Source organism: Odontesthes bonariensis, chromosome 17 (assembly GCF_027942865.1).
Source record: "Odontesthes bonariensis isolate fOdoBon6 chromosome 17, fOdoBon6.hap1, whole genome shotgun sequence".
NCBI lineage: Eukaryota > Metazoa > Chordata > Actinopteri > Atheriniformes > Atherinopsidae > Odontesthes > Odontesthes bonariensis.
In genome coordinates this window covers 16,843,164-16,861,290 of record NC_134522.1, presented here as the reverse complement: position 1 = coordinate 16,861,290, position 18,127 = coordinate 16,843,164, and the positions used below count along the sequence as shown (strand labels likewise).

Genomic DNA, 18,127 nt, shown 5'->3' with positions numbered 1-18,127 from the left:
CCCATTAAACATTTTGGAAAACTAAAAACACTTCCTCAGTATTCCCACTGTATGTGCTGTTGTACCTGCCATGTGTTACTTCTTACTCGTGAGGATATGTCAATTATCAGTAAGCACAGCATAGTGCATCAGCTTCAAATGTAATTAGTTCTGATGAGCAGAAGTTCAGTATGAAATAAAAACACAAGACAATTGGGAGAAGTTGCGCAATAACTATGACAAGAACGGGATAGCAGGGACTGTCAGTGTTCCCTCTGTGATGAAAAATTCATTGGCCTGTGTGCCCTCTGTCTGTCAGCCTCTTCTGCTGTCATTTCCCCTCTTTGTCACTCTCTCTGATGTGCGCCACACTGCTACTATGAGTCAGCGTTGCCAAGCTGTTCCTGTCATACGAACAGAGCTGAGTGAGGGAATCCCATGTTTTCTGCTGTTGTTACTCAGTAGTGTACTCCTTCTCCTCTTCCTCCTCCTCAATTGTCTCCTGCCCGGTGATGGGAATTCCTCCTCTGTTGTGTTGCAGGTTTAAGATCTTTGTCTATTTGCAGTGTGATTGTCTAGAAAGTAACAAGCAGTACAGAACAGAACTTCATGGGCAGCTGAGGGAGGACAGATAACAAGCGGTCACAACAAGTGGAAGCAGAAGGGCAGGAGGTCCAGTGTGGGGAGGAGGTGAAAATGGGGCAACTGCAGGGCAATGTGGCTTGAACTGTCACATTAGAAAGATTAGATAAATGTAACAATTACACTAAGCAGTTGCATAAATGGAGTGAACAACAGTGGTATCAGTCCAGAACAGGACACTTGCGTAAAAGAATGATGTAGGGAGAGTTTTCTAATGTAATCAGTACAGCTGTTGTGAAAAAAGCAGCCTTGAATACTATCCCTTATCACAGCTTCATCATCTATGGTAAAAAAACCCCATCTCTATTCAAATTCTTTTGAAGATTTCAATCTTCTCGCCGACACCAGATATGTATGTCTGTTTTTTTTTCCATGTAGATGAAAAGCTGGTTTTGAACACATCTGAGGAAAGAAACAGCTGGAACAAGATAAAGCACAGAGTAGTCAGACACTGTCAGTCACTTAGGCGTGACGATGCATCGCAAATATCCTCAAACTGACATCCACAGCACAACCCGCTGCTATAATCAGACTTCAGTCCAGTGGGGAGAATGATGTGGTTCAACTGTGGCTGGTTGGCCGGTCAGGCTACACTGGAATGCGGGGTCTTTTGTTTGTCTGGGAGAGGAGTGGGTCAGGGGGAGAATGCCATTGATGATTGCAGAGAGGAAGAATGAACCTCCAGGAAGTGTTCTCGCTGTCCCTGCTCCCCCACTCTCCCACTCTCATTCTCTCTGTCCCTCTATCTTTTTTTCTGTGTGTGAGAACCTTCACCGTGCCGAGCCTCTCTCTGCTGAGGCCACGGTCCCCAGGCACAACCACTGCTTTGTCTTGCCCTGTGAACACACACCCCTCCTCTACTGGGCGCCTACTTTGCCAGGGCCAGAGAAACACAGGGCCACAACTCCTATTCTTATCCACATTGCTGTCCCTGCATGGATGGCGTTTAAGTCTATGTGTGTGCGTGTGAGTATCGTTGCTGGATGGTAAATAGTTTTTCATACACTTGACACTTGAAACATTTCCTCTACTGGGTGTTCTATGATGAACAAGCGGCCTTTCATTTGTATTTCTTCACAGTTCATTTATGCCTTTTGATCGAATCAAGAGAAATCTTATTCAGAGAGCATGACTTGTCTTGCTTATAATCATCATGGCCACAGTGCAGATATCCTCCCTCTGTAACGGTAAGAGCCAGACTAAAAATGGAATAAAGCAGTGAGCGGATAAGAATCTAGCTGGTGGCCCCTTCTGACTGGTGGCTGCCGCCTCCCGTCACATTGCTCATTCCCCTCTGTGTCAGAAGGCTGTGAGGAGCGGCAAATGGCCCTTTCAAAACGGACGACAGCTGGAACACAGGGCAAAGGTGACTGAAGCAGTTGGGGGAGTACAGGGAGGGATGGGGGTGGGGAGCGGGAGCGGGCACGAGATTAGCAGCTGCAACTTCGAGCCCCTGTTTCTCCACTTTGTCACCATCTCTTGCTCTAACAGCCACAGAGAAGACTCTGGATGGTGCTATGCTGATAGCAACTCAAACTCAGACTTTGATATCCATCAAATAACTTTTATGCATTAAGACAATTTGAACCTCCAGGAGCTGGTGTTCTCTGCAAAAACAAATACGCTTGCTGGTTGGGCGCCAGGGAATTCCACAACTCAAAGCAGGATTAGTGAAAGCGGCCTTTAAAAGATCCCAACAGACCACTGACCCTCTACAGTTTGCTACATTACATGATTTATTTTTCTTTGATTGGTTTAGATACCACAGATACCGCCTCTTTTGGGACAGAAAAGAGTTTCTTTCATCCAAAGCAGATGTAAAACCACATGCAACATTTTTGTGAAGCTTGCTAAATTAATCCAATTTAAAGTCTGGTTTTGAACTTCAAACAGGTCTGGATACTTCTGAGAAAAAGGAAAGAGCAAACAAGGCGCATTTCCTCGAGCAAATTAACACATCTAAATTTCCATCTATCCATTAGCTATGCCCCTTTTCCCCCTAAGAGGAACATTTCAATTTGGGATTTTTCTTTAAAGCCCTTCTGACAAATAGCCACTTTTTAGTGTAAAACGACTTTTCATTAGTGGTCTGCAACTGCTCCAGCTCTCCACTTCCACAGTAAGGGGATTTATTACACAGAAAGCAGCCCCTGTTCGTGGGACAGGTGTTTGAATAAGACAGCCAATTGATGTATACCTCTATGTTCTCTGCTACTTGCTGCCGCTGTGTGAATTCGCGGAGTAGTACAGAACTTATTGTGGCGGCGCGATATCGCGAGACTTGTGCCATTATCAACCTGCTTGACACACAGCAGCGCGGAGTGCAGCCTGCCTTCCCAGGGTCGGACTGAAGCTCAAGAAACGACAAGGCGAAGCGAACATCTGGCCGCACATCATGAAAGGACATCGGGGCTTATAGGAAAAAAAGACGACGAAGCGGGCGGGAATACATGTAAGTGCGGGGTTTTTTGTTCTTTGAGGGGAAGAAAGCGAAAGTTAAAAGAGTGTCCCATCGCCGCTTCGTTCAGCGCAGTTGGCTTTGCTGTGAGTTCCTCTGCTGTTTAAAAGGCTCCCAGCAATGCGTTTCCCAACACGGACATGGAGCTCAGTTTACTGCGCCCTTGGCCCTCACGCCTCTCCCGTCTACTTTTTATTCCTATTCTTTCTTTAAAAAAATAATAATGTAAAACAAATCTAACCTCTGTGCGCGATTGTACTTGTGCGTGCGGTTTTCTCGGCGGCATCAAACTTTAATGTACAATTCACTGAAGACTTTCTTTTTTTTTTTTAAACCTAGTGTGCTATCAGTGTGTTTCTGTCTTAAATGAAGCGTTTTGTTAATAAAAAAACCCAAAAACCCAAAAACTACTCCCAGTTGTGCGTGTGTGTCTGCTGAATGCGCAATGGGGCTACAAAGCGTTTGATTCCTCATGCTGTTCTATGATAAATTCCCCTGAAATTAAGTTGGAAATGCCATGTATTATCGCAACACCTTTTCCATAAACCGCTTTCTGCTAAGTTGTGTGTCTTTTCTGGACTGCGTAGCCCGGTGTTAACATATGGCATAAAGGGGAGCACAGCTGGAGGTAGCGTTTCCATTGCGGTGATGTCAGAGCAGCTGACTCCACAGCTTGCAGTGTAATTAGCAAACAGAGCACCAGTTTACTCACTCTGCACTGGTCTTATTTTTTCACGTTTGCCTCCTTCTCCTCCTGGACGGGTGCTATCGCTTCCTGTCCCACTCGCTTGCTCTGTAAACACCGCTGTTTGAGTGTTTTGGAGGAGACCCGGTGCGTCACTTTCGGTACATTTCGGAAGCGCAAGAATTCTTCGGAACAATTTGGACAGTGGATCCGTTTACACTTTGAAACATGGGTGGGTGAGCTCAACGTATCCTGCACCACTGGAAAGAATGCAGAATTTATGCTCTCGAGTTGGGTAAAGTTATTGGTGTTGGCCGTCAACTGTTTTAAATCTTCCTGAATTAAGTTCCTGAAATGTGACTGTTTTTCTGAACTTGTCCTTAAAAACCGCGGCAGGTTTCAAATCTCCAGTGTTCGCTGACACTTTTAAATCATTTGCGCCTTTTGGCTCAAGTTAGTGCGCTCACATTCTTCTGCTTTTTTGCCACTTCGTGTTTCGCCTCTGAAATGCTGCAGCAGCTCCTGTGTGCCCTCTAAATGTTTCACTTGGTTGATCTAGTATCCTGTTTTTCCTGTTTTTCATCAGGTTATGAAGGAAGAATGGAGTTCCCAGACCATAGCCGTCAGTTGCTGCAGTGTCTGAGTCAGCAGCGTCACCAAGGCTTCCTCTGTGACTGCACTGTTCTTGTCGGGGAGGCTCGATTCAAAGCGCACAGAGCCGTGCTGGCCTCCTGCAGCATGTACTTCCATCTCTTCTACAGGGACCAGCTAGACAAAAGGGACGTTGTGCATCTCAACAGTGACATTGTGACAGCCCCGGCTTTCAGTCTGCTCCTTGAATTTATGTATGAGGGGAAGTTGGAATTCAGCACTCTGCCTGTGGAGGATGTTCTGGCAGCAGCCAGTTACCTCCACATGTATGATATAGTGAAAGTGTGCAAAGGCAAGCTTAAAGATAAGGAACTTTCCTCCTCGGACGAAAAGATAGGAGCGGGTTTGGGACTTAGCTGTCTGGACAGGGAAAATTCCTCAGATGGGGAGCTGCACAGTAAGCAGCTTATTCGGCGACAGATACAGTCTCAGGGGCTTCACAGGGCCCCCCCTGCAGAAGAGTTTGACATGGACAACAGTGAAGTCAGGCTGGCTGTCACAGATTGTGATAGGTCTACACAGAGCAGGCAGAAGGCGAACGGTCACTCTGGCAGGTCCCCGGCCCTTGTAGGTGTCAATTATGTGTCAGCAGAGGCCGAGCCCTGCGTCCAAACAGCTGGAAAAACAAAAGCTGATGTCAGTAGTTCCACCGTATTGCTGTCCCAGAGGTCCCGGGCTTCAGATGACATGGACTGTGCACTGGATTTGTCTTTCAAGCCTCTGTCTAGCAGAGATCCCTTACACCCCTCCTACGTCTCGGGACAGCTGGCCCTCGACAGCCAGCAGCAGGGCACTGAGCCACTTGTTAAAGACGAACACGACTTGCTGTCAGAGCAGGAGGACAGTGAGCCGATGAGCCCTGAGAGCCAGCGCTTTGGGAATAGTGCCAGGAGCTCAGTGGTGACAGGGTTCGCTGCCCTCTTCCCAGGCAACAACGGTGCTACAGCCGCCCTGCTCTCCCAGGAGGAGGACCTGATGGACGAGGAGGGGGAGGCCTGCAGAGGGAGGGAGGGCGCCCCAGGCAGGGAGGTAGATGGGAGGGGTAGACTGCTGGGGGACAGTGAGGAAGAGGAAGAGGACGACTTGGCCTCCTCCGACATCTCCACCTCCAGCGGGGTGCTCCTGCCCCCGGGGCAACAGGTGTGCGTGTGCCCCCTCTGCAGTAAAGTCTTCCCCAGCCCCCATGTGCTGCAGCTGCACCTCAGCTCACACTTCCGCGAGAAGGACGGCGCTCGCTCCAAGCTGTCCCCCGACGGCTCTGTCCCCACATGCATGCAGTGCAACAAGACCTTCTCCTGCATGTACACTCTTAAGCGCCACGAGCGCACGCACTCTGGCGAGAAGCCATACACCTGCGGCCAGTGTGGCAAGAGCTTCCAGTACTCCCATAACTTGAGTCGGCACGCTGTGGTCCATACTCGGGAGAAGCCTCACGCCTGTAAGTGGTGTGAACGGCGCTTCACTCAGTCCGGGGACCTTTACCGCCACATCAGGAAGTTTCACTGTGGCCTCGTCAAGACTCTCGCCATTGGGTAGAGCACCTCTCACCTCTGCCATGACATAAGGCAGAATGTCTTTTCATACACTGAATACCACTACTGAACAATTTCCCTGCTATTAAACACATTTTGGCAGTTTGCTGGAGACATATGTTTTGGATTCTACCCCATTTGGCATTTCTCAAGTCTAAAAGATGTAGCAACTTTAAAACTGGAGTTGTCTTCTGTGCTGGACTGTGTCATAACATACATACATGGTGGTCAGATGGAGGTGCACGGGCTGTTAAGATTAACGGGGTGCTATGAAACTCAAGCTGGATCAGTGTCACTGAAGGTTAACGAATCGGATGATGCACTTGTTTGTTTTTTCTGTCTTGTTTGTGTCAATCTGAGTTTATCTGAGCAGTATGTTTGCTGAAAGTAAAAGCATCTTATGTTCTTATCCTTTGGGCGATAGCTAATGCTAACACACAATCGTCAGAGAGAGTGAGACTTTATTTGTGCACATGGGAGATCAGAACCGTCCGTAAGTAGCAATATATGCTTTTTTTTTTTTTTTTTTTTTACATAAGAACACCTCCATTAATTTTTTTATTTATTTGGGGGATTTTTTTTTAGTTCTTAAATTATCACGAGGCAGCGAAACTAATGAAGTCTGACTACTGGAAGTATGATTTACTGTTTTAATGGAAGTAGATTTTTATTTTTTATTTTTTAATTAAGCTTTTATGTTGTTTTGTGACAAGAAACAAGCCGACTATCATATCACCTTTTTTTTTAAATTTTCATTCTCATATTTGTTATGCCTTGGTTTGAGTTACCAGCTCTTTTTTTTTTTTTTTGGTTTCTTATGTGAGTGAGCACATCTTGATGGATTGTCCCTCTCATTGCCACTTTAAAAGAAGTTGTATAATCAGAAAGTAGTTTAAAACTAATGCCTGTCACACTGGTGCCTCATGAAATTCTTAACATTTCACCTAGTGTACTTACTAAAACAATAGTGAGATGTACAGCCTTGCCTTTCTGTCTAATTCAAATACTTTTTTGCCTTTGAAAACTTGATTACACTCTACATACCAGGTGTGAACCACTGTAATTACCAACTCTGGAACTGAGTGATCCACATGTGTTAAAAGATTGTAATAAGTACGTCAAGTTGTCGTGTTCATGTCAACGCAACGTTATCGACACGTTTGGGTTGAAAGCATATAGTTGCCTGCAAATGTCCCGGTATGACACTGAGGGTAAACTGATGGTGCAGGCAGAGAGAGGGCAGAAAACTGATGCCATTTGGCATCAACACTGTTAGTCCATCAAAGCTGTGCCATTCAGATGAATCTACTGACTTTTCTTTCTTTGAATTAACTTTTTCCCATTTTGTGTGTAAGTAACTACTGATGAAGCCTTTGGTGATGCTGCCCTCGAGAACTTTCTTGTGGGCAGGAAATGCTTTTTTTTTTCTTCTCTCTGTTTGCGTAGTCGCTATGATGGATTCTTACCAGGGGTGTAGCACTAAAAGTTCATAATATTTGTCTAATCTGTCCTGAGAAGACTTGATCAGAATTTATTTATTAGTTTGACTTGGTTCAGGGTTTACTGTAGGTGTAGTTTCTATTTCTTTAAGCTTGAAAGGCATTGCGTCTTGCCTAGCGATCTTGGTACTCATTAACTGGTGTTGGGGCTGTCCATTTTTTTTTTTTTTTTTTTTTTTTTTTCCCTGTGCAAATCAAGTTACTGTAATTGTATTTTAATATATTCTTTAGAACTCTCTACAGAGTATTCAAGATTTGTCACATGGAACATAGTGAAGCACTTGTTTTTAGCATGCATATAGTTTCAACACTATTGTCTAGGCTGCTATTTCTTACAAATTGTGTATTTAATGTAAATATATATTATATTTATCAAATGGTTTGTTTTCCATGTTACATTACATGTATGGTTGAGAGAGTCAAGGCTCCAGTCTCTTAGTGTCATGTCTTCCCCAGGGAATTTGTTTCCTTTTCCATATTCAGGACTTTATTGGACTCCGCCTCACTACAAATCAGAGCAGTTAAAACCGCTCCGACTTCTGTTCTGCCACAGGAAACAGTTGTTCACAAGCACAGCCACACTGATACAGCTCTGGCTACCTATAGAAATAAGACAATACTGGCATTGTCCCCCTCGCCTCTCCTTCCAAGTTCCAGGTAGTTCTCAAGGGATCATTGTGTATCTCTCTCCTAGCTGTGGGGAGTAAAAGGCACTTGGAGTCTCTCTTTGCACTTCTCTGTATTGAATGGAGCCAGTGGAATGTGAGAAATGTATTTAGCAAAGGGAGACCCTAGACAGGTGTATTGTTTGGAGGCATCAAAGAATGCCTTTTCTCATCCCAGCATGCAGTAGAGAAAGCCTAACTGTTCTTCTACACGGAGGAGACACAAACATTATTTGATTGCATATCAATCTAGACAATATCATAATTATCAGAGCAATGTTTGTCAAGTTCGAGACAAATGTTGACGCCGACACCATGTGTCTTATCTCAACATTTCGTGGTGTTTTTTTTTTTATGATTAGGACAACAAATTCACGTGTGATTTTGTGGAATTTACAATGTGTTGTCAGTCTTTTTACTGCAGGAGACCAAGCAGAGAAGGGATTTATCTCAGAATTACTGCAATCTCCCATCCACTCTCTGACCTGATGTCAGCAACCGAGCGAGAATGAATGAAAACACTCCTATTGGTCACATTACGGTTGAAACACTTAAGTACAGTGTACATATTTTTAAAAAAAAAAGACAAAACATAGACTATGACAAGTGCTGATTACATCAATTTCTATCAGCGCACACAGGAATGTAGATTTTGTAACTCAGTTTTCTTTTTTTAAAGGACGATTTCTACGTGGTGCAAGTAAAAACTGTCTCTTATTCTCACGTGGACAACGGTAGAACAACTAATGACAATGTAAAGAACTCTTTTCTTATCATTTGCAGTCTTTATTTATACCTCCAGGATGGTCACCAAATGTGCCTTGTAGACACACACATGGGTGTTGCATCTGGAGAAGCCCTTATTTCTATTTTGTACATTTTTTTTTTTGCTTGCCCTCAACTGCGGTGGTAAAGTTGGCATCACAGCAACGATTCATAGCTGTTATTCCTGTTGGGTTTATTTTTTTTTGTTTGTTTTGGTTTTTTTGTTGTCAAATCAAAATGTCAAGACGAAACTGAAAAAGCTGTCTGTTCAGAAGTGCTGCTTTGCGAGAGAATAAATTGAGGTTTGGTTTTTGAAATTTTTGTGAATAAATTTGTTCTGGATGTTTTAAACTCAAGTCAAGCATATTTGTGTTTTGGCTTTTCTGTAGCCAGTACGACTGGGAATTAACGGTCCGTTCCTTTCTTTTGTTTTTTTTTTAAGTCATTGTTTAAATGTGAAACACTGAGATTTTTGATGGACTTGAAGCAGTGCCACTCTTGATCGAGGGCTACGTTCGCCTGACTCATGCTGTATGATCTTTGAAGTCTAAAAATGACTTTGCTGATACTGGAATTTTGTCCTCTGCAGGTCACAACTGTGAAATTGTGTATAATCATGATAAATATTTATTATTGCATATGCTTCCTGTGCAACATTTGACTGTCTTGGTTTTGATTTGGTGGAGAAAAAAACAACAACAAAAAAAAAACTTCTAAATGTCAAACGGAAACCTTTTTAATAGAATTTGTAGAAGTGCCATTAGAATTTAATATAATTTTTTAATAAGAAAAGTATATTTTATAGTAATCAAATGCTTCAGTGTTAGTGGTGTAGAGATTAGATGGACAATCTTTATGCAGAATTGACATTGCTTAGATATTGAGGCAATTTACTTTGATCTATAACTGTATGTGCATTTTCTTTGTTTGCGCTTTTGGAGTGTGCTTGTGTGCGTGTGCTGTGGAAATGTGACAATCTTGGGTCTTTAGGTCTTCATTGAGATTATACTTAGAATTAAATGGAACAACTTTCTCTGTCTGTGTGGCGCTCATTTATTTCCAACCCCTCTTTTTGCCGCAGTTTCACACCTGATTATCAGACCAACGTGGGCTTCGACCTTAATGAGAAAAGGGAAGCGGTGATAGGCTACAAGTTAACTATGTTGTCGAAGAGTCTTTGTCTGACACACAGCAGCAACAAACAGGCAGACTGTGCTTGTGGCCAGCGCTGCAATGTGTACACAGACAACAGAACGTGATAATACTGCTGGTCTTACAGACCCTATCCCTCTGAAACCATAAACTGAGCTCAAGGACGGAGCACTTTTAAGACGGGCTCCCATTACTCCTGACCTGTTGCCAGTACTCGCAAAGGAGATAAAGCCAGCAAAACAAATCCAGTTTACTGTCATGTAATTATTGCTTTAACTCAACGTGATTATATCTGCTTCACCTAACTAAAGCGCACACTATTTGTATGTCAACACACACATACCAAATGTGTGTCTAATTGAGGAGCTTCATGCCAATTCACTGGACATTTTCAATGGCAAGGACTTTTAATTATTTCCCTGCTGCACCATGAAAGAAATCCAGCTGCTCTGCTACGTGATCCCAATAGGGATGTGCTCGGGTTCCCACCACCCTCCCCCAAATCCCAGCTCACCCACTCTGGGAACGCCATATAGACAAGGGCCGCATCCAACTGCCCCTGCCCCCATCTATCCTACCTCCACCCCCACGGCCCCCAAAACCACGGCCCCAAACCTCGGCCTCATCCCACCGCTCTATTGTGTGCGTGGGTAGTAGCTCAGCCAGGCTATTGTCTGGCCCAGCTCCCCAGCACGTACTTTATGCACAAACAGACGACACGGCGGCGCTAGCCAGGCAGCTCCAACATAAAGAAAACAATGTCCTCCCAAGATCATTCATAAACACCCCAAACAGCACCCAGCCGGCTAACAGCACTGTAAATAAGGGCCCTCTGCATTGCTGAGGCCACCTATCACTGCAAACAACCACAGCAGCAAGCCTTGGAGTGCTTGCTGGCACCAACATCTCACATCTGCCTGATGGGGTCCAGGGCTTAAACTGCCGTGTGTGTGTGTGTGCGTGTGTGTGTTTCTTATGAGCCAAAACCTTCACATGGAAAGTAGGGGCCATGTGATAGGGCTTAGCTGCAGGGTGACGAGCTGGGATATGTGCAGCGTAACTCGACGGAGTAATAAAACATTCCTCTCCGAGGCTCAAAGCCTGGCTCATTTGGCTGCAAGTGCTTTTGTGTGTGTTAATGCGTGTGTGTGTTTAGAGGCACTTGAGAGAAGTTGAGAGGAAAGTTGTAAGTGTCCACCACCTCAACAAGGCCAGCGGTTGGAGCCCTTGACCTCTGAAGGGACGGACTGCCAGGGACAGCTGGTGTGGCCTATGTTTATTTATTTATTTCTTAACAAAAGACAGGTGGTCACACTTGAAAAGGGCACACAAACAAAGCCGCGCATGCGGTTGTGTACAGACAATGCGCGCGCGCACACACACAAGCACGGGCAGCTTTCTCTCCCCGCTTACACATGCATATTAACATCTACTTATTTTAGAGGAGCCACTCTGTTGACTTTCATAAAATCAAAACCCTGTTGTCCAAAAGGATGAATCTTGAACTAATTACAAATTAATCACATAATTGTCTGATGCGAGTCATTTTTTTGAGGCCACTGCCGATGAATCCCACATATCAATCGCTGCAAGTGCACAAATCCCAACAACTAGTGCCCTCTCTCACTGGGTTTGCCTTTTTTGGAGCGGCTCACCCTGACAGTGCCAAGACAGCGTGTCCTTGGACCACTGTACAGCTGTCACTTACTCACACTTGTTGACGCATATTTATAGCAGCAGCATCACTGGGCTCGCCGCACTCAGACCACAGCTGGTCCCCAAAAGAATGGGTGGAAGACAAAGCCACGTGCTCCCGCTGGCCGACTGCATTTGGTGCTGTCTGGAGCGCTGTGGGTGATTATGTGGGCCCCCTTTTCCTCGCAGACATACAGCTATACATGTACCAAGGAGTAAAGGAAGACTGTTCTTGGCAAGTAAGCACAGCGTGACCTCTTGAGCCTTTTGGTGTCATGGATGACGATGTGCTGAAACCCATGACAGCTGCACTCTTTTTGTCTTGAAGGTATATAAACTCATCATTATGGAGTTAAAACGGGGGGGTGGGGGGGGGTTATTTCTTTGAAATAAAAAAGACAAGGAATATTCAGAAATCCAAAGTTCAAACAAGCAGCCACCCTCAGGGTTATGGATGTTTGTGCTGAACTTCTGATGCCCGTGACTCTTTAATCTCCAATAATGATGCCGCTTCGAAAGTTAATGTGTTCCTTTCAAGTATTTTTTTTTTTCACCAGAGTTCCTTAAAGTCTTATCAAGAAATGTGCAGACAACTTGACGCCTTGCTCGCCGGCAGCCGCCTGCTCACTCAGCCAGAAATCAAGCGATGCCCTCGGACACCAACTGCGAGAGCTCCCCAAAGACTGGAGGCACAACTGGCCCGCCGAGCATGCGATGTGACTCAACGCTTCATAGGCTCGTTTGCAATAAGCTCCACAGAGCACACTCAACCGAGCTCATATCCATAACACTGTGTCATGTGATTGACTTCTGTAAAGCACTGCTGAGGTCGTCTACCACCCAGAACAATTACTCAGTGTACAATATCTGACCCTGAAGCCGGTGGTAATCGGTGACGAGGAGCAGCTAACAGAAAGTGATGACTACACCCCGAAGGTCACGTCCAGCAGGATTATTGTTGCCAAACTGCCTGCTTCAAAGCTCTGGTCTTGTTCAACCTCTGGCTCGTCTTGTTTTAATAAATAAATATGATAGCGGATTCTCAAGGTCGGTCCAGGCAAGACGAGTGGAATTTCATTATCATTGTCAAACCAAGACAAAACTTACACTTCGTCCAAAAGGTTGAAGTCGTTCCTCTAGAAATGGGTTCACCCGCTGAGAAAAGAAGCGAATATACTCGACCTGAACGCAAGGCATCCCTTAACAAGTGCTTGAAGTGTGCTGCCACCTGCTGATGCATTAACCTACAACAAAAAAAAATATGCAGGCATCACTCTTTAGCATATATTTATTTGCATGTAAAATTGTATCAAAAACATCCACTAAAAGGAAAAACACAAATGTACAAAAATGATCAATTTTATTTCAGTTAATTAGATTAAATGCATATATACAAGAAAACATCTGGATCACATGGAAAAGGGAAATAACACATTAAAAATAGCCTTGCTAGTATCTCATGAGACAACCACATATGTTAAAGCATAAACTCCTGATCCCTCCTTTATGTCGAGCAGCTGCAGCACAGTACTTCATCATATCGCCCGCTGTAACTGTGGAAGATAGAAAAAAAGAAAAAAGGGTTTTCATAGTAACTATCCAGAAACGGTTACCTTTTAGTTCAAAATTATGTGTGGACAGACAGAGAAGCACTGTGGACTAATAACAGAACATTCTGCATCGATACCGAACTTAAACCAAATCCATCTTCATTTCAATTATCCAATTTATTAATAAAATCCCAAGCTTGGCCTTTTAAATTATGCCGTTTCTGCAGACATGCGGAGCTTCAGCTCTGATTATTTTGCACAGGAAAAACCAGCATTTTGTTCCTTTCTATCATACCTAAGAAAATTTGGCATTTGAACTGAAATATCATTAACGAAACAATATCAACTGAAATTGGAAATTGAATTGAGACCTTGGAAAGCTCAAATAAAAGTTGAAAGCTGAAATAATTGGTGGAATCAGTGGCCAAAACACCAAAGGCTCTGGAAGGAATTTGATCACATTGGTTTCAAACCAAATCCTAGGCTAAGGGTTAAGTAAGGTCATCAGATACTCAAACCTGCAGCGTACAACCTTTGTCTCCCCCTTCTGGTAGTGAGAGTAATTACACTAACACTGTTAATTAGTGGGGATTACATTTCCTTAACTGCTTTCCTTTTTAAAGACCAACAATTCCTTAAAATTCTAAAATAGTTGTTCCATCTGGAGCTTCAGAAACTTTCAAGGATTTTTCCAGTATACTCCTGGCTAACACAGCCAACTGTGCCGCTACTTTTGTCCCCCAACACAGGCCTCACAAAACCAGTCATTGCTGAATGATACGAAAAGCTACATGTGAAACTAGTTCACACCGTGCAGCTTGCTGTGGTGGGGCTTTAGGGCTTGAATGAAACAGAAATTTGTCTATTTAAAGCATAATGCAAGGCAAAGTACAGATAACAGCTTGCATTCCGAAGATTGTACCAAAACGTCTTTTTAATACCTGCGCAAGTCCTTAACTGACACCCAATTAAGCTCAGCATGCATGCTCTTAGTTTACAGGGATGAAATTATACTTTGAAGCAGGGCAACAAGAACCAAAAACTCTACAGATGTATTCAAGTAAAGAAAATACCGTGAAATACTGCAGGAAATTATCTTTAACAGCCTTGGCTGATGTGAAAGATTCATTTCAAGAGGCCGTAACAACTCTTTCTTTAACACTAAACTTATTGCTAATTTGATCATATCCATTTAATATGACTAAAATATACCATTAAAGAAGGGATCTACATCATGTGGTAATATATCTGCGTTAGCACGGTGAAGTCTTACTGCAGAACGGGTGTGATGGAAATTAAAATGCAACTTACTCTATGATGGAGCAGACAGAGCAGCAGAGGCTGGAGCAGCTGGAACACTGTCGGGTACAGGAAGAACAGGCTAATCTGTCACACTGGGAACATGGTGTCCCGGACCCCTTGCTCTTTTGACACACACAACAGCCTGTAGAAGCCGCTGATGCACCTACACATAAAGATATATATCCATGAGCCTTCAGCTAAACAGCAAAGTGAAGAAGCAACAGAACTAAGCACCCAAACCAGGGACAAGCCTGACATCTGCTGGTAAAAGGCATGCACTGAATTGACCATCGAGCTTTGGCCTTCCTTATTCATCTGTTGACTAGTTTTGAAAGAAAAGGTTGCTGCTCTTTCTGCTACTGTCTAAATATTCCATGTGTTAAGAGATTAATAAACGGCAAAAAAAACAGGAACTGTCAAACGATCACGAGGATTTATTGTGATTTGACTCAATCTTAAACCAAGACTCAAACACTAATCTGTACATTTAAATACATTTCTGCTGTTAACTATACTCCCTACTGCTACTGGATAAAGAGAGACAAAGATTAAATTCATGTTAGTTTATCTGAATGGGTGGGGGCAAGAAAGAAAAATGTATACAGCAATATGAAAAAAAAAAAAAAGAAGCAAATGCAGATTTTCACAGTACTTAAATCTTTGGAAATAATTATTGTTAGCAAGTCAGTTATGAAGCATTTACACATTTTCTGCAACTATTTCAATGATCTGAGGAGTGCCGATTTTACTCCTCTTGTAAATACATAACCATGTATCAACTGTCAAGCTTGTCAGCTGAATGTTTGTAGCCAATGTGTGAGGTAAATATTTACACAAAACCAAAAAAAATCCACTTTTATGTTGTGGTTCGATGAGAAAAAGAGCAGCGTTTCTTCTTCTTTCAGTGTTTTACTTGCATTTTCTGTCATTATATGGTTGACAGTGACAGTACACACCATTAACTAAGAGGTGTTTGTACTGCAGTCCTCCAGGAATCTTCATATAGCCATTGTGGAGCCAAAAAAATAAAATAAAAAAAAATAAAAACTCTGTGCAAAACCCACATGTATACAAAACTGGCAAAAATCATGGAATCACCACACTTTAAGGATGTTCATTCAGCTGGCTTTGTATAGCACACTTCTATGTCCACCTGTGTGCGTTTACTGTAGAGGTAATGACTGCCATCTCCCAGGCCATTAACCTGACATCAACCCCATATCATCAATGATTATGGAAATGTGTTTGTTTTCTTCTTTAGGGAGTCCTTAATGTTTCATTGGACCTGCACCAGACTATTGCTCTAGCACCATCTCCTTGCCCAATACAGATCGGTGAATCCTCACTGAATGTCACTTTCACCCAATCGTCCATGACAGCTTCTCTTTAGCCCACTGTGACCTTATTTGCTTCCATTTAGGTGTTACTAATGGTTCACATTTGGCTCGTCTGGAGGGAATTTTCCTTCAGCCCGTTTCTAACAGCCTGGTCACAAACACCGACTGCCGTTTCAGCTCATTTGTTTTCTCTTGTTGTGCATTTTCTATTTTTAGGCACGCTGATTTAAGTTTTCCGTCCCGGCTCTTTGACGCCTTCCTTGGCTGACTTGTACGTTTCTCTTCTGCAACATTCCTCGTTCGTACTTGCTCCAAATGTTAGACACCGCTGACAAACAGCCAACATCTTCAGGCAGTCTTTGTTGCACTGCCTTCTCAAAGGAGTTTTAAAATCCTTTCGATGGTTTCCACTGACAGATCTCTTTGCTGGGGCCATGTTTCCTCTTTCACTGCAGTCTCACTAGCATATTTAGACTTGCGCAGAGATTTGTTGAAATGGGAGAAATGGAAATTACAAAGTGATTCCAGGATTTTTTCCCCCACAGTTGTGCGATTCCAATTTCTTTTTATTTTCAAGTTACTGTGTGTCATATCTGAGTGAAGAACTCCCAGTTGTGGCGATTCCATCATTTTTGGAGTTTACATTTTCATTTCAGATCGATTATAGTTCTTCCACACATATTGGTAAATGGCAAACTTTTCCCCTCTAAATTCAGTATCAGTCATAACCCTATTGGTTATTCTCTTACTTGGCATGTTTTGATGCTCAGATTCAGATCACTGTAAATAAGCTTGGACTTTTTTTCTGTTTATCTTGCCAAAGTTTTGTAGTGTTAACAGACTGCCTCATCATAGACTTTGACCAAAGAGGTCTGATGGTTATATTCAACTCTTGCACCACCATCCGCAGAGGACGTGGGGATGTAGGAAACACATGCCCGAATGGTTGCCTGACCTTTGGCAAATCACTGAAAACATCATACAGGTGACAACTGGTAACTTAAAAACCTGAGGTATGCTGTATCTTTCAGTCTAGCCACTGTTTGATAGCATTAAACTCACTTCCCATATTTGGGCTGCAGTCAAGCCTCCACCTGCCTCAGATCAGGCTCACCTTGTGCGACACATGTTCTTGTCAGTGTCCCATTATTGCCAATCAGTGTCTGTCCTCGAAGAAGCGTCTGACTGCATGCTGATGCGTGTGCTTGTCCAATGGTCTGCGGGTCTGTGCACTTTTCCTCTCCAGTCCATACTTTGCCCATCACATCTTTGGCACCATTGAAAAGCAAGTTCTTTGTCTTTACTAAAAATAAATCAGGTTAATTTAAACAGATCAGTTCAGTCATGTAAGAAATGACAAAAGAATACTCAAACAGCCTACAAGAATGCTTGAATGTAGGAAAAAGTGACAGATTAAACAGGGAAAATGTGTCCAACTGCTGGGCACGAAAAGTCAACAGATTAAAGTGCTTATGGCGGAAGCTAACAATGCTACGTGAGCGTGTAAACGTGTGCTTACTGCTTACCGTATATGTCTTGTCGGTATTTGTTCCCAAACACACCGTAGTTGTTCAACTCCTTTTGTCCAATATGTATTTTGTACTGGGAAGAAAACGCTTCGGGGAAAGGATAAGTTCGTTTTGGCATTTTGGCTGCTATTTGCGTATGCCACGCACTCCTACGCACTTTTCACGCTTGTTTGTTGCGGGGAAAACGAAAAGGGAGGCAGAAAGTAGCCAATCGCAAACACATTCTGTCGTCACATGGAAGTGTAGAGCCAATCCAACTGCTGCTATTCTGTCACGTGACTAATGGTACCCGCTAAATATTGTGATGCATTCATGAATTGCGGATATTTAAACTTTCTCATTTTATTCTCAGAAATGTCTCGTTGGAAAAAACTTTGGGGGTCAAGTCGACAGTTTGCCACGATGACTACAGCCAATGACAAGAAACTGTCAGAACGATGATGGCCAACACAATGTATGGGCTATGTTGTTTATTTTTGCATTTACTGTACCTTGTATTTGCGAATGCAGGTTTTCACAGCTGTTCCTGAACCCATGATCGATTGACTTCTACTTCAAAATGATATTTGTTTCTGATACCATGCTGCTCGAGTGCAGCTACCAGCAGTTTTTAGCTTAATCTCTTGCTCACAGAAATGACACTGTATTCTGTATACCTTTTAATAATGTTCCATACCATTGATAAG

The 18,127-nt window shown here is 43.3% G+C and overlaps 2 protein-coding genes across 2 annotated transcripts; one reads left to right on the top strand and one right to left on the bottom strand.

Annotated features, from left to right (window-relative positions):
* Positions 1–2,915: 2,915 nt before the first annotated feature.
* Positions 2,916–6,477, top strand: zbtb42 (zinc finger and BTB domain containing 42). The gene is made up of 2 exons (XM_075448048.1): positions 2,916–3,073; positions 4,351–6,477. The coding sequence occupies exon 2, from the start codon at positions 4,365–4,367 to the stop codon at positions 5,949–5,951; it is 1,587 nt and encodes a 528-aa protein (XP_075304163.1). The 5' UTR covers positions 2,916–3,073; positions 4,351–4,364; the 3' UTR covers positions 5,952–6,477.
* A 6,589-nt stretch (positions 6,478–13,066) lies between these two features.
* On the bottom strand, positions 13,067–17,615 carry siva1 (SIVA1, apoptosis-inducing factor). The gene is made up of 4 exons (XM_075447558.1): positions 17,439–17,615; positions 17,027–17,215; positions 14,585–14,738; positions 13,067–13,276 (listed from the first exon to the last, which is right to left on the bottom strand). The coding sequence occupies exons 1-4, from the start codon at positions 17,557–17,559 to the stop codon at positions 13,228–13,230; spliced, it is 513 nt and encodes a 170-aa protein (XP_075303673.1). The 5' UTR covers positions 17,560–17,615; the 3' UTR covers positions 13,067–13,227.
* Between the last annotated feature and the right edge of the window lie 512 nt (positions 17,616–18,127).

Bases quoted from the DNA above. Each gene is read 5' to 3' on its own strand.
- zbtb42 (XM_075448048.1), top strand. From the start codon at position 4,365: ATGGAGTTCCCAGACCATAGCCGTCAGTTGCTGCAGTGTCTGAGTCAG.
- siva1 (XM_075447558.1), bottom strand. From the start codon at position 17,559: ATGCCAAAACGAACTTATCCTTTCCCCGAAGCGTTTTCTTCCCAGTAC. The intron at 17,216-17,438 runs GTAAGCAGTAAG...ATTTATTTTTAG, and splicing joins ATACCGACAAGACATATACG to TAAAGACAAAGAACTTGCTT. The intron at 14,739-17,026 runs GTGAGCCTGATC...CTTTATGTGTAG, and splicing joins AAGAACATGTGTCGCACAAG to GTGCATCAGCGGCTTCTACA.